Here is a 22622-nt window from a genome sequence, read left to right on the forward strand (position 1 = left end):
ACCATTTGGAGAATCACTTAGGCATTCCTCAGAGGGTTCTAAGACATATTAGTGTGATTCTTTTAAAACGATGTGTTTTAGAAACCATGTTAAAATGAGACATTATCTAAAAAACCTGTTACATTATTTAGTATGTAAGATGATAATCACATCTAAAATATAGTGCTCAAATTTCTGAAAGCTCATAAGTTTACCTCTTCACTCATAACTTCTCAAGAGAAAAAGAATTCTTTTCTTTGACTCGTAGGTCCTGCCTTCATTAAACAATTGTTCCAGGATCTAAGACTTAGCTCTAGAAAAGACCTTCATGATCTCTGCTTTGTGACATGTTAAATTTTGGGGGCAGTGATAGAATGGCCCCAGAGGATAATGAAGGATCTTCTTCTTGTTTATGTTGTCTACAGTTTCCCACCAACTAGACCTTTGGCCTTCCATTTGCAGTGCTGGTCTTCATGCTCCCCTTGAATTTTCCAGAGGTTTAGTCCAGTTTTAGAAATGTCACACTAAAATAGTTAGGGCTATTATTTCTGTATACATTTATTCTGCATGTCAAGGCCGAGTATACCAATCATTTTTACTCTCAAACTTGGCAAAGCAGTTGTGGCGGTGTTACAAACATGTGATACTTGAAGATGAAAATTATCCTGGTACTTCTGTACGTGAGGCAATTTCTCAGAGATTTTTTTTTTTTAATTATTTTGTATTTACAAAAAAGTTGCAGAGATAGTACAGAGACTCTCTGCATATTTGGCACCCAGTTTTTCCTACCATTATCATCTTATGTTGTCATGGTACATTTGTTAGTGCTAAGAACCCAACATCACTACCTTACTGTCGACTAAACTCTAGACTTTATTCGGCTTTCCCCAATGTTTCCACTAATATACCTTTTCTGTTCTGGAATCCAATCCAGGAGATTATATTACATTTAGTCCTTATGTCTCTTTAGTGAACTTGGGTCTGTGACAGTTTTCACTTTCTTTGTTATCCTTGATTGTTCTTGAAGAGTATTGGTCAAGTACTCTTGTTTCTTGGTTTTTAGAAGTCTGTTTTCTATAAATAGAGTAGTTTTATAAGGGAGTGTAATACATATATACTTTTCCTCATATACATAAAAACCTTTACTCTTCCTTATATTAACAATGCCTTTTTCTTCTTTTCTTCCTCATAAAGAAAAACCTCCAAAAATAATATTAGAAATGGTGACTCTAAATCCAAGCCTGTTGCTTCTGTGGTTTCTGAAAAGGCTGAATCAAATCATGAAGTAATTCCTTCCCAACCACACTCTTCTGAGGGTTCCAAGACACATGTAATGGTATGTTTCTTTTTAAAGGGTATGTGTTTTAGAAACTGTGTTAAAATAATAGGTTATCTAAACAAGTTATTTTATATGAAATGATTAGACTTTGCTAGAGATTCTGTTGTGTGGTTAATCGTGTATTGTAAAGAAAGAATACCGGTGAAAGTGATCCATTTAGCCTACTTTATCCAAACTGTTCATGAAGTCAGTGCTGTAATAACTTTATTCTAAGAACTTCTTTTATTGAGGTGAAATTTATATAACATAAAGTTAACCATTTTAAAGTAGACAATTAATTGCATTCAGTACATTCACAGTGTTGTGCAACCATCACTTCTGTTTAGTTTCAAAACATTTTCACATCACCCCAAAAGGAAACCCCCCCGTACTCATTAAGTAGTTATCCTCATTCCCACCCAGCGCCTGGGAACCACCAATGTGTTTTCCGTCTCTATGGATTTGCCTATTCTAGATATTTCATATAAATGGAATCATACAATATGTGAGCTTTCGTGTCTTGCCTTCTTTCACTTAGCATAATGTTTATGAGGTTCATCCACCTAGCATGTATCAATTCTTCATTTATTTTTATATATGAATAATATCCCATTGTATTCACTGGTGGACATTGACTTGTTTTCATCTTTTGACTCTTGCTGTGATCATTTGTGTACAAGTATTTGTTTGAGTACCTTTTTTCAGTTCTTTTGGGTATATACCTAGGAATAGAATTGCTGGGTCATATGTTAATTCTATCTTTAACTTTTTAAGGAACTACCACGCTGTTTTCCGTAGCAGTTACACTATTTTACATTTCTACCAGCAATCCACGAGAGTTCCAATTTCTTCACAACCTTGCCAACTCTTGTTATTTCTGTTTTTCTGATTCTAGCCATCTTAGTGAATATGAAGTAGTATCTCATTATAGCTTTTCTTTGCAATTCTCTAATGACTAATGTCACAGAGCATCTTTTCATAAGCTTGTTGGTCATTTGTATGCCTTCTTTGGAGAAATGTCTACTAAAGTGTCCTTTGCCCATTTTTTAATTGTTTTTGGTCATTAAGTTCTAAGAGTTCTTTCTATCTTCTGGATATTACAGGCTTTTTTAAAATGTGCTTTTGATTTACAACCATTTCCTCCCATTCTGTAGGTTATCTTTTCATTTTCTTGATGCCTTTTTATACACGAAAGTTTTTGATTTTGATGAAGCACAGTTTATAATTTTTTTTCTTTTGTTGCTCATGTTTGGTGTCATATCTAAGAATTGCTTGCCGAATCCAAGATCATGAAGACGTATCCCTGTGTTTTCTTTTAGAAGTTTTATAATTTTAGCTCTTATATTTAGGTTTTTGGTCCATTAAAAATTTTTTTTATTGTGGAAAAATATATATACCATAAAATTTGCCATTTCAACCATTTTTAAGTGTTCGATTTAGTGACCTTAATTATATACACAGTGTTGTACAACCATCACCACTATCTTCCAAAACCCTTTCATCATTCCAAGCAAAAACTCTGTACCTATTAAGCAATAACTCCCCATTTTTCCTACTCCCAAGCCTTGGTAACCTCTAATCTACTTTCTGCCTCTATGAATTTGCCTATTCTGGATATTTTATGTAAGTGGAACCATACAATATTTATCCTTTTGTATCTGACTTGTTTCACTTAGCATGTTTTCAAAGTCTATCCATGTGCCAGAATTTCATTTCTTTCTATGGCTTTATAATATTCCACTGTATGTATACCTCATTTTGTTTATCTATTCATTTGCTAATAGACATTTGGGTTGTTTCTACCTTTTGGCTCTTGTGAATAATGCTGCTATAAACATTGGTGCACAAATACTTGTTCGAGTCCCTACTTTCTGCCCTTTGGGGTGGGAGTGGGATTTCTGGGTCACATGGTAATTTTGTGTTTTAACTTTCTGAGGAACCTATTGTTCCATTTTGAGTTAAATTTTTTATATGGCGTAAGGAGTGCTGTTATAACTTGGAAGCATGTTTTCACTCAGGGTGAAGACAAAGGTTTATCCCAGGAGAAACACATAGACATTGGTCCTTTGAAGACACCTGCAAGTCTGAAAGGCCATACCTGCAAACCAGACATGAGCAGTGCCACAGAGTCACTAGCCACAATCAGTAGAGTGAATATTGACATCTTACCTGCAGAAAGGGACTTGAGTGATGGCTTAGTTCAAGAAAGTGAGCCAAGACACACAGATGCCTCTAATGAGCTAGAAGGTAAATGCAATATTTCTCAAAAGAAGGAGAGGCTGCAGGATAACACTAAGTCCAGCACTCAACCTGAAAACCTGATTCCTACATGGTCCTCTGACGATGTCACTGCGGAAAGAAATGACCCAGTAAAGCCTCTACAACCCCTAAACGACCAAAAGCCTAAGGATCAGGTAAGTGATATGCATGAGTTGTTGGTTTCAGAGGGAAGACTGGTAAGTGCAGTTACAAAAGAGTGGGTTGTGTTATTTGGTTGTGCTCTAGTTGTTTTAGGAAAATCAGCTGTTACGTGTACATTTAAAAATAATAGAAACCAAAGGATGAGACCCAAGGAATTCTTAGATCCCTTCTGTGCCCTGGCATAGGGTACTTGGTGGAAGCATGCTATTTGTATGTTTTTTTCCCATTTCTACATCACTCTTCCTTAATTTTCCAAATGATGGATGGTTCCAACATTTAGATAATATCACATTCCTTCTTGCTTTTGAAAAGTTAGTGGATTTATCTGATTTCTTAAGTTCAGGAATAAACTTTTTATGCATGTTATAGCATGTACCAGTATTTCATTCCTTTTTATTGCCAATAAAATTCTACTATATGTATTGGAACCAAAGAGAAAGAAGACGAAAAAGGAAAGGGACAAAAGAATTTTGATACTGAGAGACTGAGTAAATTTAATAATTATCTTCTACTTGAACTTGGAAAGAAGCCTAAATTAAATGAAGCATGGTGATAACTGAGCATTAGAGTGAAAGCCAGAATGTGATTATGTTTTTATGTGTAAAATATTTTAAAAATATATTTAACAAGATATATTGACTATTTTTATGATCTGTATATATTCAAATTTGATATATTACATGTTTTATTTAGCATCATCTTTTATATAAACATATTAAAACTACTTTATACATTTACATTCAAATGTCTTTAATGAAATTTTTGTTTTTATGGAAAAGTACAAGTATAATGCTCTTGTCATTTAAAGTCATTAGATTGAAACCAAAATATATTCTAAGCTTTCTTTAGACACAGGAATCCTTAGTACTTATAGATAAAATTATATGTGCGCTGTTTGTTCTGCTTGGCTGTCAAATTAATTTCAATTTTACTTCTTTTATTTTTTTCATTAAAAAAATTTTAAGTACAGATTTAGTGGTTTTTAGTATATTCATAAACTTCTGCAATCATCACTAGTGTCTAATTCCAGAACATTTACGTCACTTCAAAAATAAACCCCATACCCAATGATAGTCACTCTCTCTTTCTCCTTGCCCCCAGCAGCCAGCACCTGTTGTCTATATGGATATGCCTATTCTGAGCATTTTATATAAATAAAATCATACAATATATGGCCTTTTGTGTCTGGCTTTTCTTACTTAGTGTAATGTTTTTTAATGTTTATGCATGTTGTAGCATGTACCAGTATTTCATTCCTTTTTATTGCCAATAAAATTCTACTCTATGTATGTATATACCATATTTTATTTATCTATTCATCAGTCGATGAACATTTGGGTTTTCACTTTTTGCCTACTATGGATAATGCTCCTATGAACATTCTTGTACAGACTTTTGTGTGGACATGTTTTCAGTTCTCTTGGATATATACCTAGAAGTGGAATTGCTTGGTCTTATGGTAACTCCATGTTTAACTTTTCAAGGAATTGCAAAGCTGTTTTCCAAAGCGAGTATATCTTTTTACTTCCCACCAGCAATGTATGAGTTGTAATTTCTCTACTTCTTTACACTTGTTATTTTTCTTTTTTCGTTCTTTCTTTTTTCTTTTCTTTCTTTCTTTTCTTTTTTTTTTTTGATTCTAGCTATCCTGGTAGGTGTGAAGTGATATCTTATTGTGGTTTTGATTTGCATCTCCCTCATGACTAAAGATGTTGAGCATCTTTTCATGTGCTTGTTGGCCATTGGTGTACCTGCTTTGGAGAAATATCTATTCAGATTCTTTGCCCATTTTAGGTTGGTTTATCTTTGTATTGTTGAGTTTTAAGAGTTCTTTACTCTAGATGTTAGTCCCTTAGCAGATACAAGATTTGAAAATATTGTCTCATTCTGTGGGTTGTCTTTTTACTTTATTCATGGTGTTCTTTGAAGCATAAAAGTTTTTAGTTTTGACAAAATCCATTTTTTTCTTTTGTTTCTTGTGCTTTTGGTGTCATGAAAAGTTATTTCTGTGTTGTCCTCTAAGAGTTTATAGTTTTAGTTCTGCAGGTCTATGACTCATTTTGAGTTAATTTTTGTGTGTGGTCTGAAGAAGGGGTGCAACTTCATTATTTTGTATGCAAATATCCAGTTATCCCAGCACCATTTGTTAAAAGATTATTCTTTCTCCTTTGAATTATCATTCTTGGTGAAAATCAGTAGATCATACATATAATGTTTATTTCTAGACTCTCAGTTCTCTCCCACTGATTTAAGGGTTTATCCTTATGTCTGTAACATATTGTCTGAATTATTGTAGCAAGTTTTGGAATTGGGAAGTTTGAGTCTTCCAACTTTATTCGTATTTTTCAACATTGTTTTGGCTATTTTGGGTCTTTTGCATTTCCATATGAATTTTAAGATCAGCTTGTCAATTGATGTAAAAAAAAAAAAAAAGGCTGGAATTTGACAGGATATTGCTATTATAATATACATCTTCCAACCCATGAACATGGGACGTCTTTCAATTTATTTAGGTGTTTAATTTCTTATAATGATATTTTGTTGTGTTTAGTGTATAAGCCTTGAACTTGTTTTGTTAAATTTATTTCTAAGTTTTTTTCCCTTTTGATACTGTTATAAATGGAATTTTCTTAATTTCATTTTCTTAGTGTTCATTGCTTATGTATAGAAATACAGTTGATTTTTGTATATTGATCTTGTATCCTAATAGCCTTGCTGAACTCATTTATTGGTTCTAATAATTTTTTTTATAGTGGACCCCTTAGGATTTTCTGTATATAAGATCATGTCATCTGTAAATAGAGGTAGTATAACTTCTACCTTCCAATGTGGATTGCTTTATTTCTTTTTCTTGCTTAATTGCCCTGACTAGAATCTCTATTCAACAGTGTTGAATAGAAGTGTTGAGAGTGAACGTCCTTGTCTTGTTCCTGATCAAATTAATTTCTTATATCATGCTTTTAGAGCAGATTTTTTGTTTAATAGAATTTTATATCCAGCATTTCCTTTTGTTATGTTGTTATTGTATTTAAAAGTGGAAGAACTTTTTTTAGGACCAGTTGGATTTCATGGAGAAATTCCCTAAGTCATTTGTTCTGTCACTCTTGTACTTGTATAAGCTTTAAACAGTCTATACTTTCTACCAGCAGAGAAACCTTTACTTCACTCTTCAGAATTGTATCAATCATTGTTTACTATCTTGGTCTTTTTGTTCAGCTTGCTTGTTATGTAATATTGTAAAATTTAATCATTTACTATATTTTATATATAATATTAGGTGTACTTTTAAAGAATAATTTTTAAACTATTTTACCTACAGGAATCCTTGTTTTGTGTTTGTTAGAGGATCTGAATGATAGATGATAATGGCTCTTAGAAGAAATTTCACCTTGTATTAATTAATATCACATAGTTTCTAGTTTTTCTTTTTAAAATTATCACATAGCGGGCTCTTGATAAAAATGGTTGATTAAATCATATTCAATTACTAGTGTCCATCTACTTGAAAACTTGGATATTTTAATAGTTAAAAATTGTTTTAAAATGTATCTATTTTATTTTAAGGTTTGGTATGAATTTGTTTCTAAAACCAGTTATCCCAATAAAATACTAAGTCCTTGGTGATCTTTATAACTTAAAAGGTAATTTATTTTATCATTACTACTGCTAGTAATAGCTCTAATTTTTTTGAGCATCTAATGTGTGCTAGACATAGTCCTAAGTACTTTAGTATTAGTGCACTATCTTCACTACTCCCCTAACAGATATACAGATGTGTGTGAAGCATTATATCCATTCATAGATGAAGAAACTGAGGTTCAGGAAGATCAAGATTCTCACATATGACTCCCATCTAACTCCAGATTCAGTATTCTTTTCATGATGCTTTAAAGAGCATTTTTCATGGTGCATCCAAATTACTGATGTTTACTTGGGAAATACATGCATATTAAATTGATTTCATTTAAAACTAAGAAAAGTTTTCTGGAATAGGAAACCTAGTAAAAGTTATGAAAAGATAAAAAAAAACTAAATTAAACATCAGTAGTTTCAGGTTAATAACAGTATGAGTAATTTGATTAAAATAATTATTTTTTTAATATGAGAAAAGAGAAAAAAGCCAGAATATATGAATAAATAATATTAGCATTTCATCTTTGCCTGTCAACACTGCAAATAAGCATTTATTTTGAGAAAGACAACTCCTTCTCATTTTCATTGATAATTTTAAAAGTAGATATGGAGGTATTGGCCATTTGGAAATTCAAAAGGCTATTTCATTGTTGTTTTTGTTTGTTGGTTTGTTTAAGGATCAAGTTGCTGGTGAATGTATTACAGAGAAAGAGGACAGAATCCACTCAGGTTTACAGCCACAGATCTCTGGATCTGAACCTTCCCTGTCTCGACAGCGACGGCAGAAGAAAAGAGAACAGACTGAACACAGTGAGGAAAAGAGACAGGTTGGCCGAGATCTCTTTGGAATAAGTCGTTGTGCTGTTGCTTGTGAAATAGACTTTAGGAAGCTCAATTTCTGTTGAGAATGGTTAACAGTTGCCACAAAAGGCACACAAGAAATGCAAGGAACGTGTGGAGAAGGGTGATGATGGCAAGATGCTAAATATTAGTTTTCAAGTATCAGTAAGTTGGAAGCAGAGTAAGGATTTTATCTTCCCCAGCAAAGATAGGGATCATCTTGAGAGTTAAAGGAACAGGCTAACAAGGGTAAAGCTTTGATCCTTCCTGTTATATTGAAGAAAAATTTCTCCCTTCTGCATAAAATCATGTTGACACCTCATTTCTTTTTTTCTTTAATGAGACATTACACCTCATTTCTTGAAGTAACTTTCATAGGTACCCTCTTATAAGCTTCTTAGCTGGTTAGTCACTTTTGGCAGAATTTTTTTCCCCAAAAATTCAGTGTTTTAAAGTTTTCGAGAGCAAATCACTGAAAAATATATAGGAGACTTACTGACGGGGGAACTTTGGAGGTGGGTTATCATCATAGGAAGCTGATAATCTCCCCCTCTTTTTAAATTATTTAAGTTCCAAGAGGCTCCTCCTCAACTTTTGCCTTCTCTTTCTACTGTTGAAAAAGTGGATGTCACAGTGACCCAAAAGGATACTGAAAACCAAAGCAGAGTGGTCACTGGGCCTGTGAATAGTTCGAGGAGCAGTGAGATGTCATCATCAAAGGTTTGTGGGGAGTATATGTTGGATTTTTTTAAACCTTCTTATAAAACTTTTTTGGTTATGAAATCCTACATATATTGTGAAGTTTTATGTTAAAACATTTCAGCCTGGCTTTTTGCCAAACACTGGAAGGGATAGATTTGTGATTCTCAACAGAAGCATTGATTGACATGGACAGATTTTATAGTTCCAGAGATGGTCACTTGTGGTTAACTAAGAAGACTAAGTAGGTTCTGAATGGAAGAAGTGCAAAATTCCCTAATTGCCCTTCCAAAAATGAGTACAGTACTTTCCGAAATGAGGGCTGTGATTAGTCCTTGCTAGTAGCTGTAACCCTATTGCAGACTGATTTCAAATGGACACCGCTTTAAAATGTGCAAAGCCTTTTCCTAGTGCTGTATGATTTATCATCCATCATAGGTATTATAAGAATAGTGAGTAGAAATGGAAATAACTCTGACTTTCTTTAAAAGGATAGACCATTGTCAGCAAGAGAGAGGAGGCGACTAAAGCAGTCACAGGAAGAGATATTCCCCTCAGGTAAAGTTGTTCTATTTCCTTCATCTATTGGAGGTTGTTGCTGTGACTTATGGACATAAGTATTGGTTCTGATTTTGAGGTATTAAGAATTTTCAAGCATCAGTAATACATCTGGGAAACTGATCTGAAGAAATTTTGAAATTTCTTGGTCAAGCTTTTAGAAACAAATCAGCATAGGCTGTTAGACCGGAACTTGTATTATCAGTGGAAGAGGACATTAAAAAAGAGCAAGAGGGCTTCAAGTGACAATAACTCCTGGGATATTTCAGACAGGAAATTGAATGTTTAATTTGTTTCCATGTTCAGAGTTTGCTGGTCAAAGAAGTGCTATCTTATCAGGAATAGAGAGGAAGCGGGGAGAATAGTGCTGCCCGCGGCTGAGGACTGTGATCATTCCTATTACTATTATCTAAAGACAGTATTAGCAGTTTCCATTTATTGAATACTAACTACATGTCATTATGGTAAGCATTTTAAGGGCATTATCTCATTTCATATTTACAGTAACTGTCAAAGGTAGGCAGCATTATTCCTTTTTTGCAGCTGAGGAAACTGATGCTCAGAGGGGTTAAGTATCTTGCACAAGGTCACAGAGCTGGTAGACCTAGAGGTGAGCTTTGAACTGAACTGTCAGATACTAGAGTGATGATTAATATGCTGCCTGAGTTACTTCTAGGCTGGCCCTTACTGGGGTATCTTCCATACACAATGCAAAGCCCTCTTCTGTTGAGGCCAGCCCACAAACAACAGGTGGGGGTGGTCACTTTTTCAGGCCCTTCAGTGAGGAAAGCTTCTCTGAGTGCAACGGGGCCAGGGAAGCCACAAGAAGAAAGCCAGCCCACCCCTGCCCGATGGTTGTCTTCTGACCAAAGCTTTGCTCAGGTACATTACTTGGTTCTAAGGGAAAAGGTGGACATATCTACATTTAGCAAGCCTAATACAGTAAACCTCATAAATGCTAGCTCCATTTACTTCTGGGACAGTGCTGGCTTAAGTTATACTTTTTTACTTTTGATAAGGAAAAGAACTGATCAATAATAATTAAAAGGATTATGTTTGCTTAAGGGAATAAATTTTTCAGGCACTCCTGTAAACAATTGGTAGCCTAGTTAAATACCTTTCTTAGGTAGTCTTTAAAACAAGACTTCCAGAGGGCTTCCACTAGGCAACACTTTGCTTATTCTGCTATGTTACCTATATACCCACCTACCTGGCCAGATTTTAGTCTCACGTGCTCAGTTTCCTGTTTGTGACAAAGTGCCTTACCTTCTCATCTGGTGGCTAAATGGTTAATTGCAAGGTTTCCAACCATGTATTCCAGTTTCTGAATTTATTTTTAAGAACATATTATTTTTTTAAAAATGGAAACTTCCGGCCCTCGAAAGAAATGAAGATTTGTTTCTTTAACAATAGTCTATTATTTAGTTGTTTCACTAATTAAGACAATCCTCTCTATTTCCCAAAATTGTAAGGTTTGCATATAATTATATCAAATAATCCTTAAAACATTTTAACAATGTCTCACAAATGAGCAAACTGAGGTTGCTTTTATTTAGGTGGCATTCTATCTAGTTTAAAATGCTAATATTCCCTATGGTACCAGCCTTCTGCTTAGGAGTTGGAATACCAGAATGTTTCCTTTCCTCTGGAAAGGAAATTTCTTTATAGTTGAGACTTCCAGGGCCTTGTAAAACTTCACCTTCATGTTCCTCAGGCTTCACTTGTGAACTTCATGGGTGAACTGGGACATCATTGGGTAAAGTAACTTCAATTTTTATATCCATTAGTTTCTCCTGTTAAATTGGACATAGGTACACGTTGTATCTAGACATAGCATCTAAGACTGTTTTCATGTATTGCATTCTGGTTGTGTTATGTGGAATTTTGTTTTTCCAAACATTAACAGGAAAGAAAACTCACCCATTGTTTCTCAGAGGAAGAGTTAAGTTCTTCTACAAGTTCAACTGATAAATCAGATGGAGATTCCAGAGAAGGGTAAGGTCTTGTTTTTCTGTCTCCCTTCATAAACTAGTTCTGTTTGAATTAATCCTAAATGTATACTTATAGTAGTATTCAGATCCGTAGTATTGTCATGAATAACATTATAAATGGTTTTTGGTATATGCTAGAACTAAAAATATCTTTCCTAATGAAGATATATCTAATTTTCATTCAGAATTCTTATGAAGGTCTGTGGGTTTATAGTTTTCATCAGATTTGGAAAATTTTTTGGCCTTTATTTCTTTAGATATTTTTTGGACCCCCTCCTGCCTTCTTGAGGATTCTAATTACATGTATATTAATTGTTTAAAGGTATCCCACAAATCATCGATGATGTTCATTTTTTTAGGCATTTTTTCCTGTTTCATTTTTCATAGAATCTGTTGCTATATCTTTGAATTCACTAATCTTTTCTTCTGTAGTGTCTAATCTGTTAATCTCATCCCATGTATGTAACACATTGTACTTTTTATTTTTAGGAGTTCAATTTGGATTTTTTAATTATCTTCCATGCCTCTCCTTAATGTTTAATGCTTTTCTCTACTTTGGACATATGGGATATATTTATAACTATCATTTATAATAGCTTTAACGTCCTTGTCTACTAGTTCTGTCACTTGTGTCACTTTTGAGTCTGTTTCTTTTACCTGTTTTTTTCTCATCACACATGTGCTATTTTCCTGCTGCTTCTCATGTTTGGTATTTTTGACTGGATTCCAGATGTTGTCAGTTTTCTCTTATTAGGAGCTGGCATTTTTATATTTCTTTAAATATCCTTGAGCTTTGTACTTGGATGTAATTAAGTTACTTAGTAATTTAGAAAGAGTTGAGCAGAATTTATACACAGAATCTGGGGCTTCCTCTTTCTGGCTCTCTCCTTTCCAAGATTCCTCTCTCACTTTCTAGTGGCAGTGGTTATCTCAAACTGTGTCCTTTGGTTCTGTAAGCCAGAAAGACTGTGGGTTTTCTGTTGTACTTTAGCTGCCTATAGCCTGCCCGGCTAAAAGGTGTTGACTCCCCTCCAGAATCTTTGCCTTTACATAGTTGATTTTTGTGTTTTGTCCAGAGTTTATACTTGTTATTTGTGGAAGGGTCTGTCTGTAGGCGCATACTTGGCCATTTGGAAGCGGAACTTCCTAAAGACCATTTTGCATATAATTTTTAATGAAAAATTCTCGTGAAGCCAATTAAATAACAAGTGGGATTTTTTTTTTTTTTCCAGGAAAGGTCATACAAATGAAATGAGTGATTTGGTACAATTGATGACTCAGACTCTAAAACTGGACTCTAAAGAGAGCTGTGAAGATCTCCCAGTGCCAGATCCAGTGTCAGAATTTAAACTTCATCGGAAGTATCGGGACACGCTGATTCTTCATGGGAAAGTAGCGGAAGAGGCAGAGGAGCTCCAGTTTAAAGAGCTACCTTTAGGTGATCAGTTTATTCTTTTACAGCAAACTGGAGAGTATATGTTTATTGGAGAAAAGTGTCAAACCAAGGAGATAATGCTTGCAAAATTTTTTGTCTTTTTATTATTTTGCTTGGATATCTCTGTATGAGGTGTATCTTATTTTATGTAACAGTGTGTTCCTGAAAAGTTGTATGTAATTTTTATAGATTAAAGGTTTGTGGCAATTTTGCATTGAGCAAGTCTGTGTGGCACCAGATGATGGTTAGCATTTTTTAGTAGTAAAGGATATTTTAATTAAGGTGTATACGTTGTTTTTTTAAAAACATAATACTATTGCATACTTAATAGACTAAAGTATAGTGTAAACATAACTTTTATATGTACTGGGAAACCAAAAAATTTGTGTTACTCATTTTATTGTGGTAGTCTGGAATCACACCTGCAATATCTGTGTATACATTTTTAGTCATTAAAAATACATCACATCATTAAACTAAACTCTTGTCAAAGTGAAAAGAATCTTAACATGACAAGATTTTGTTTTTTAAAACATTGCATTCTTCTTGCTACAGTGGTGAAAGTATTTATTTTCCCCTGTCTTTGTTATTGCTTTTTAGTTATTGTGCCAGGTTCCGAAAAGATCAGAAGAATAGTTGAAGTCTTAAGAGCTGATGTAATCCGGGGCCTGGGGATTCAGCTTTTAGAGCAGGTGTATGATCTTTTGGAAGAAGAAGATGAATTTCAGAGAGAGGTGAGTATCCCATTAGCTGTGTCAGCTGCTTGTGCTATAGCATTTTTTTAAACAGTCTTAACATACTATACATTTTACCTATCTAAAGTGTACAATTCAATGGTTTTTAGTATTTTTCAGAGTTATACCACCATCACTACATTAAATGTTAGAGCATTTAATTACCCCAAAAAGAAACCCTCTACCCATTGGCAGCCCCTCGCCATTATCCCCAAAGCAGCTACTAATATTTCTGTCTCTAGATTTGCCTATTTTGGATATTTCATTTAAATGGAATCATACAAAATACGTGGTCTTTTTTGATTAGCTTCTTTCACTTAGCATAATGTTTTCAAGATTCATCCACGTTGTAGCATGTATCACATACATCATCCCTTTCTATGGCCAGATAATAGTCTGTTGTATGGCTGTATCACATTTTGTTTATCTCTTTATTAGTTGATGAACATTTAGATTGTTTCCATTTTTTGACTATTATGAATAATGCTGTTATGAACATTCATGTACAAGTTTTTGTGTGGACATATGTTTTCATTTTTCTTGGGTATCTACCTAGTTGTGGAAATTGCTGAATTATATGAAAAGTCTATGTTTAACATTTTGACAAATGGCCAGACTGGTTTTCAAAGCGGCCGCACACTTTTACATTCTCAGTAGTGCGTGAGGATTCTAATTTCTCCACATCCTTGCCAACACTTGTTATTGTCATCATTTTGATTATAGGTATCCTAGTGGGTAGGGAATGATTTCTTATTATAGTTTTGATTTACTTTTCCCTAATAGGTAATAAATGTAGAGCATCTTTCACGTGCTTATTGGCCATTGTATATATTTTTTGGAGACATCTATTCTGATCTTTTACACATTCTAAAATTACTGTTTATCTTTTTATTATTAAGTTATAAGAGTTTTTTATATATTCTGGTAGAAGTCCTTTATCATATACATGATTTGCAAAAATTTCTATTCTGTGGTTGTTTTTTCATTTTGTAATGGCATTATTTCCAGCACAAAAGGTTTTAATTTTGTTGCAGTCTAAGGTATCTATTTTGTTTTTGTTTTTTGTGCTTTTGGTGTCATATCTAAGAAGGCTTTGCTGAACTTAAGATCACAAAGATTTATTCCTATGTTTTCTTCTCAGACTTTTATCATTTAAGCTCTTACAATTAGGCCTATAATCCATTTTTAGTTAATTTTTTGTATTTTGTGAGGAAGGGCTCCAATTTCATCCTTTTGCATGTGAATATTCAGTTGTCCTAGCACCATTTGTTGAAAAGGCTATTCTTTTCTTATTGAATTGTCTTGGCACCTTGTTGAAAATCAATTGACTGTGATGTATGGGTTTATTTCTAGACTCTCAATTATATTCCATTGATTTATATGTCTGTGCTTAGTCTGTACTACACTGCTTGATTATTGTGGCTTTGTAGTAAGCTTCATAGTAAGCTTTGAAATCAGAAAGCATGAATCTTCATCTTTGCCCTTCTTTTTCAAGATTATTTTGGATATCATTTGTATTTCCATGTAAATTTTAGGATTAATTTGTTAATTTCTGTAAAAATGCCAGGTGGGATTTTGATTAGGATACTATAGAATTTTGTTTTGAATAAATTTTAGTTTGATGCACCTGACTTTTCTGCTTGAAGTTCCTGTTGTTATACTGAAATATTTTTCTTTTTGAGAGATTCATTATATATGTACCCAGATTTGAAAGTAAACAATAAGGCATGTATATGTAACACAAGCAATTCTATACTAATTTAAAAAATTTTTTGTCTTTCCTTATCTAAATAAAAAGCTAATAAGACATGATTGTTGTAGAACATTTAGAACATACAGACTTTTTAAAAATTAGTATAATCTTAGCACTCAGTGATTCTAGATTTTGTTCTATCATTCATAAGTAGTAGTAGTAGCAGCACTTAAAAAGTGCAACACAAGGTTCTAAGCACTTTACATGTATTAAGTCATTTAAATCTCCGACGATCCAGTGAAGTTGGTACTGGTATCCCCATTTTACAGAGGACTCTCTTTGCACAGACAGGTTAAATGAGTTGCCCAAAATCTCGCTGTTCACAATCGACTGAACGATTCACCTTTAGTGCAGATAGTCTGATTCCAGAGTTCATGTTCTTAAGCACTGTTCTATACTGCCTTTCATTCTCTTATACATATGTATGTAGTTTGTATATTCACACATCCATCACATCCATATCATAGCTTTTTTTTCTAACAAAACAGCGTTATACTATTTACAGTTTTGTAGCCTTTATTTTTTGCTTAACAAAAAGCTCAGAAACAGAGCTCAGAAACAGAGCCAGCTCCTAGTAGTAACAGTCACTCCTGATCGTTCCTGTGCTTTTAAGGCCATTGCTCTTTTCCTGGTCTCCCAGAGCTAATTCCTAATTGTGATGAACAATCATAATTCATGTTATACAGATTCTTTCCCATTGCATTATGTCACATCTGCATTATGAAAATTTTCAGAGTGGTAGAAGTACCTGAACAAACACTTTCTTGACTAGTTGCTCTTTTTGGATATTTATGTTCTGGGTTTTTATTTATTTATTTTTTTGGTAATAATAACAATAACAACAATGAAGCTTTAAATTCCTAGAAATACAGTTGCTTCTCTACCAATTTAATAATAAATGATATCCAAGTGTTATTTTAATTTTCTATTTTGATATAATTTCAGACTAATAGAAATGTTGCAAACATAGTAAAAAGAGTTCCTGATATTCCTCATCTGTATTTTCCAGTGTTACTATTCTACCATTTTTCCTTTATCATTCTCTTTTTTCATATGTATAATTACTTTTTTTATCAATTTGTAAGAAAGTCCTTTTACCTCTGAATTCTTTGGTGTATTTCCTAAAAGCAAGAATATTTTCTTACACAACTACAATACAGTTATCAAACTCAGAAAATTAACATTGATACAATTGTCTAATCTAAGTCTATAGACCTTATTTAAATTTCACTTATTATTACACTAATATCCTTTACAGGAAAAGAAAAAAAAATTTTCTGTGATTTAATCAATTTAACTCAATCAGGATTGAATTCAATAAGGATTTTATATTTCTAATAGCTTTAATGAGATATAATTCATATACCATGCAATTTACCCATTTAAAGTATATACTTCAGTAGTTTTTAATATATTCACAAATATATGCAACTATCACCACAGTTAATTTTAAATATTTTTGTCTCTTAAAAAGAAACCTTGTACTTTTACTTTATTGGCTCTCTCTTCTCTTTTCCCTCCAGTCCTAAGGAACCACTGATCTACTTTTTGTCTTATAGATTTATCTATGCTAGACATTTCATTTAATGGAATTATACAAAATATATGTATTTTGTGACTATTCTCACTTAGCATAATGTTTTCAAGGTTCATCCGTGTAGTAGCATATATCAATTTTTCATTCCTTTTTATGGATGAACAATATTCCATTATATTGATATACAGTAGTCCCCCCTCCTTACTTACAGTTTCACTTTCTGTGGTTTCAGTTACCCACAATCAACTGTGGTACAAAAATATTAAATGAAAAATTCCAGAAATAAACAATTCATAGGTTTTAAATTGCATGCCATTCTGAGTAGCATGATGAAAACTCACACCATCCTGGTCTCTTCTGCCCAGGATGTGAATCATCCCTTTGTCCAGCATATTAATGCTTTACATTTAGTAAAATAAGATATTTTGTGAGAGAGTGAGACCACATTCACATAACTTTTATTATAGTATGCTATAATTGTTCTATTTTATTACTTATCATTGCTAATCTCTTAACTGTGGCTAATTTATAAAATAAACTTTATTTTAGGTATGTATATATAAGAAAAAATATAGTATTCATAGGATTTTGTTCTGTCCATGATTTCAGGCATCCGCTGGGGGGTTTGGAACATATCCCCCACAGATAAAGGGGAATACTGTACCAAATATGCTTATCTATTCTTCAGTTGATGGACATTTGGTTTTCCACCTTTTGCCTATTATGAATAGTATTGGTATAAACTTTTGTGTGGATTCAGTTCTCGGGTGCATAACTGGGAGTGGAATTGCTGGGTCATATGGTAATTCTACATTTAAATGTTTGAGGAGCTTCCAGACTGGTTTCCAAAGCAGCTGTACCTTTTTACATTCCTACTGGAAGCATAATAGGGTTCTGATTCCTTCACATCCTCACCAACACTTATTTATTATCTGACTTTTTGATTATAGCTATCCTAGCAGGTCCGAAGCAGTATTTATTGTGGTTTTGATTTGCAGTTCTCTGGTGACTAATGATGTTGAATATTTTGTCATGTACTACTTATCATGTGTATATTTTCTTTGGAGATATGTGTACTCAAATTCTTTGTACATTTTTTAATGGTTATTTTTTAATTATCGAGTTTTTAGGAGTTCTATATATATCCTAGATGCAAATCTCTTATTAAATATATGATTTGCAAATATTTTCTCCCGTTCTGTGGGAATGGGAGAGTCTTTTTATTTTGATAGTGTTCTTTGAAACAAACAGCTTTTTTATTCCAATGAAGTCCAATTTACTTTTCTTTTGCTTCTTGTGTTTTTGGTGTCCATTGCCAAATCCAAGGTCATGCAGTTTTACGCCTATGTTTTTTTCTAAGAGGTTTATAGTGTTAGTCCTCACATTTAGGTCTTTGATGTATGTTACATTATTTGTTTATATATAGTATGAAGTAAAGGTCCAGCTTTATTCTTATGTATATGGATGTCCTTTTGTCTTACCACCATTTGTTGAAAAGACTGTTCTATCACCTTGTCAAAAAAAAGTTAAAGACACATGGGTTTATTTTTGGACACCCAGTTCTATTCCATTAATCTATATGTCTGTCCTTATGCAGGTACCATGCTATCTTGTTTACTGTTGCTTAGTAGTAAGATTTGAAATTGGGATAGGTGAGTCCTCCAACTTTGTTATTCTTTTTTTCGAGATTCTTTTGGCTATTCTGGGGCTCTTGCAATTCTATATAAATTTTAGAATTTGCTTGTCAAGGAAGCCAGCTGGAATTCTTACAGGGATTGTGTTTAGTCTGAAGATCAATTTGGGGAGTATTGCTATCTTAACGGTATTAAGTCTTCTGACCATGAAAATGGGAGGATTTCCCATTTATTTAGATCTTAAATTTCTTCAAATAATGTTTTGTTGTTTTCAGAGTATAAGGTTTTCATACACCTTTTGTTAAATTTATTCTTAAGTGTTTTATTCTGTTTGATGCTAGTCTAATTGTATTCATTTGGGATTAAATAGATTTAATCCCAAAGAAGTAAATTTGATTTAAAAAATATTGACCTTGTATCCTGCAACCTTACTGAACTTTTTTACTGGGTTTAATTGCTTTTTGTATGTGTGACCTTCTTGGAATTTTCTATATGTAAGATCATGTCATCTACAAATGGAGTTAATTTTACTTTCCAATCTGGATACCTTTTACTTCTTTTCTTGCCTAATTTCCCCAGCCAGAACCTCCAATTTAATGTTGAGTAGAAGCAGCAAGAGTAGACATTCTTGTCTTGTTCCTGACCTTAGAGGGAAAGTATCTAGTCTTTCACCATCAAGTATATTGTTAACTTTGAGTTCTCATAGATGCCTTTTATCAGGTTAAAGAATGTCCTTTCTATTCCTGGTTTGTTGAGTGTTTTTTTTGTTTTTTTGTTTGTTTGTTTTATCATGAAAAGGCATTGGGTTTGCCAAATGCTTTCTCCCTCTTTAGATAATCATGTGGTTTTTGTTTTTTATTTGATTGATATGGTATGTTACAGTAATTGATTCGTGGTCATTGAACCATCCTTGCATTCCTGAGATAAATCCCATGTGGTCATGGTATATACTTCTTTTTATATGTTGCTGGAATCATGCTTCTAGTATTTTGTTGAGATTTTTGTGCCCATATTCATATGAGATATTAGTCTTTAGTGTTCTTCGCTTGTGATGTCTTTGTCTGGATTTGTTTGTCTCCTGTCTTTTGTTCCTGTTTTTCTCTTTTGTTACTCTTTTTTATTAAGCTAATATTTTCTAATGTAGCATTTTAATTTATTTTGTGAAATTTCTTATAGTTTTTTCCCTAGTGATTACTCTAAGGCTTATATATGCCTTAAATTATCAGAATCAGCTTTATACTGACTTAATTCCAGTGAGATATAAAAATGTTACTCCTATTCCCTTTACCCTTTATTGTGATGTTATACATATCACACCTATAAATATTATAAATCAAATATCTTATCTTAATATAGTTACTTTATCTAACTATATGCCTCTTGAAGTCCAGAGAAGAAAGAAGAGAAAGAATATATTTGTAGCTTTTTACATATCATTTCAGGATCTTTTCTTTTATTCCCTTGGATTCAAGTTACTATCTGGAGTCACTTCTCTAGCCTAATACTGCTTTGTTCCCACCTACCTTTATGCTGTTATTGACAAATACATTTCATATGCTATAGGTTCAACAATGTATGATACACATATTTTTTAATTGTAGTAAAATACACATAACTTTAAATTTACCATTTTAACCATTTTTAAATGTTCAGTTCAGTGGCATTAAATACATTTACATTGTTTTGCAAATATTACCACCATCCATCTCTAGAACTTTTTTCATTTTGCAAAACTGAAATTCTGTACCCATTAACCAATAACTCTCTATTTACTGTCCCCGCCTCTAGCCTCTGACAACCACCATTCTAATTTCTGTATCTGTAAATTTGACTACTCTAAGCATTAACACAAAGTATAAACAACATCTAGAAAAAGTAAAGCTTGCCCATAAAGGCCCAGATGGCTTTGCTGGTAATTTCTTCCAACCATCGAAGGAAGAAATAACATAAATCCTACACAAATTCTTCAAAAAACAAACAAAAGGGTTATTTCCCATATCACCCCACAAGACCAGAGCAACGCTAATATCAAAACCCAACAAGGACACTACATGAAAAATCATAAGACCAGTATCCCTCATGAACACCTCAGTCATTTAGTATTTTGTTGAAGATTTTTGCATCAGTGTTTATAAGGAGTATTAGTCTGTTATTTTTCTTTTCCTATAATATCCTTGTCTGGCCCCAACACCAGGGCAATGCTAGCCTCATAAGTGAGCCAGGAAGTGCTCATTCTTCCTTAACTCTCTGAAAAGTTTTAGGATTGGCATCGGTTCCTCTCCAAGTGTTTGGCAGAATTCACCAGCAAAGGTCCAGGGCCTTTCCTTGTTAGGTTTTGATTACTGATTCAATCTCCTTACTGGTTATAGGTCTATTCAGATTTTTTATTTTTCATGATTCAGTCTTGGTAGGTTTTATGTTAGGAATTTACCTATTTCATCTAGGTTATGCAATTTGTTGGCATACAGTTGTTCATAGTACTCTTTTAAAATCCTTTTTATTTTTATATAGTTGGCAGTAATGTCCCACTTCAATCTCAGATGTTAGTACATTCAGCCCTTGGTATTCACAGATTCTGTAACCACAGATTCAGCCAACCTCAGATAGAATATTCAAGGAAAGTTACATTATTGCTGATGTGTACTATGTACAGACTTTTTTCCTTGTCATTATTCCCTAAACAATACAGTATAACTATTTACATAGTATTTACATTGTATTAGGTATTAAAAGTAATGTAGGGGTGATTTAAAGTATACAGGACGATGTGCAAATACTACCCATTTTATACAGGGGACTGGAGCATCATGAATTTTGTTGTCTGAAGGGGTCCTGGAACCAATCCCCTGGAGATACCAAGGGATGACTATAATTTGAGTCTTTCATTTTTCTTAGCGTAGCTAAAGGTTTGTAAATTTTTAAAATCTTTTTAAAGAATTAACTTTTAGTTTTATTGATTTTTTCTATTTTCTATTATACTCATCTCATCTCTAATCTTAATTGTTTCCTTCTGTTAGTTTTAGGTTTAGTTTGTTCTTTTTTTACTTCTTCAGTTGTAAAGTTAGGTTGACTCATGATCTTCTTCAACATGTTTACAGCTATAAATTATCCTCTTAGCACTGCTTTTGCTGCATCTCATAAGTTTTGGTATATTATGTCATCGCTTTTATTTGTCTCTATTTTTTAGTTTCCCTTGTGATTTCTTTTTTGATACATTGGTTATTTGTATGTTTTATTTTCATAAATTTAAATTTTCCAGTTTTCATGTTATTAGTTCCTAACTTTATCCTATTGTGTTTAGAGAAGATACTTTGTATGATATCTATCTCTTAATCTATTGAGACTTAATTTGTGACATAACATATATGGTCTCTCCTAGGAAATGTCCCATGAGCACTTGAGAAGAATGTGTATCCTGTTGTTGGGTAGCGTGTTCTGTGTGTGTCTGTTAGAACTGCAGTTGACCCTTGAACAACATAGGGGTTTGGGGCACTGACAATCCCCCATGCAGTCAAAAATTCATATGTAACTTTTGACTCCCCAAAAACTTAATTACTAAATCTCTCAGTATCTGCAAAAACAAAAAGTGGAATTACAAATCACTGTTACAGTAATAATAGCTTTGATAATGTGTATGCCCATGTATTTGCCTTTACTGAGATCTTTATTTCTTCATACAGCTTCACGTTACTTTCTAGTATCCTTTCATTTCAACCTGCAGGACTCTCTTTAGTATTTCTTGCAAGGCAGGTTTAGTGGTAAGAAACTTCATCTTTTATTAATGTAGGAATGTCTTAAGTTCTCCCTCACTTCCCCCTCCCCAGTTTTATTAAGATATAATTAGTATATAGCATTGTGTTAAAGTATATGAAATAATGATTTGATATATTTATATATTGCAAAATGATTACCGTAATAAGTTTAGTTGACATGTCACCTGTTATAGTTAAAACATTTTTTTTTTTGTGATGAGAACTTTTAAGATCTAATCTTAGCAACTTCAAATATACAATACAGTATTAACTGTAGTCACCAAGCTATACATTATATCCCCAGAGCTTATTTATTTTATAACTAGAAGTTTGTACTT

General features: G+C 33.1%; 1 protein-coding gene across 5 annotated transcripts in view; it reads left to right on the forward strand.

The window, feature by feature from the left end:
• Positions 1–22622, forward strand: part of NEK4 (NIMA related kinase 4) — a 33883-nt gene that overhangs the window by 5858 nt on the left and 5403 nt on the right. For 3 of the 5 annotated variants that reach the window (XM_025050740.1, XM_025050738.1, XM_025050741.1), the window contains exons 6-15: positions 1174–1315; positions 3316–3711; positions 8029–8178; positions 8762–8911; positions 9382–9448; positions 10221–10330; positions 11163–11204; positions 11355–11443; positions 12672–12877; positions 13475–13608. In XM_025050740.1, the coding sequence (XP_024906508.1) occupies positions 1174–1315; positions 3316–3711; positions 8029–8178; positions 8762–8911; positions 9382–9448; positions 10221–10330; positions 11163–11204; positions 11355–11443; positions 12672–12877; positions 13475–13608 (1486 nt within the window). The remainder of the gene's footprint in view (positions 1–1173; positions 1316–3315; positions 3712–8028; positions 8179–8761; positions 8912–9381; positions 9449–10220; positions 10331–11162; positions 11205–11354; positions 11444–12671; positions 12878–13474; positions 13609–22622) is intronic. The other 2 variants (XM_006917548.3, XM_025050739.1) reach the window with 2 other exon arrangements.

This window comes from Pteropus alecto, unplaced genomic scaffold (assembly GCF_000325575.1).
Source record: "Pteropus alecto unplaced genomic scaffold, ASM32557v1 scaffold75, whole genome shotgun sequence".
Taxonomy (NCBI): Eukaryota; Metazoa; Chordata; class Mammalia; order Chiroptera; family Pteropodidae; genus Pteropus; species Pteropus alecto.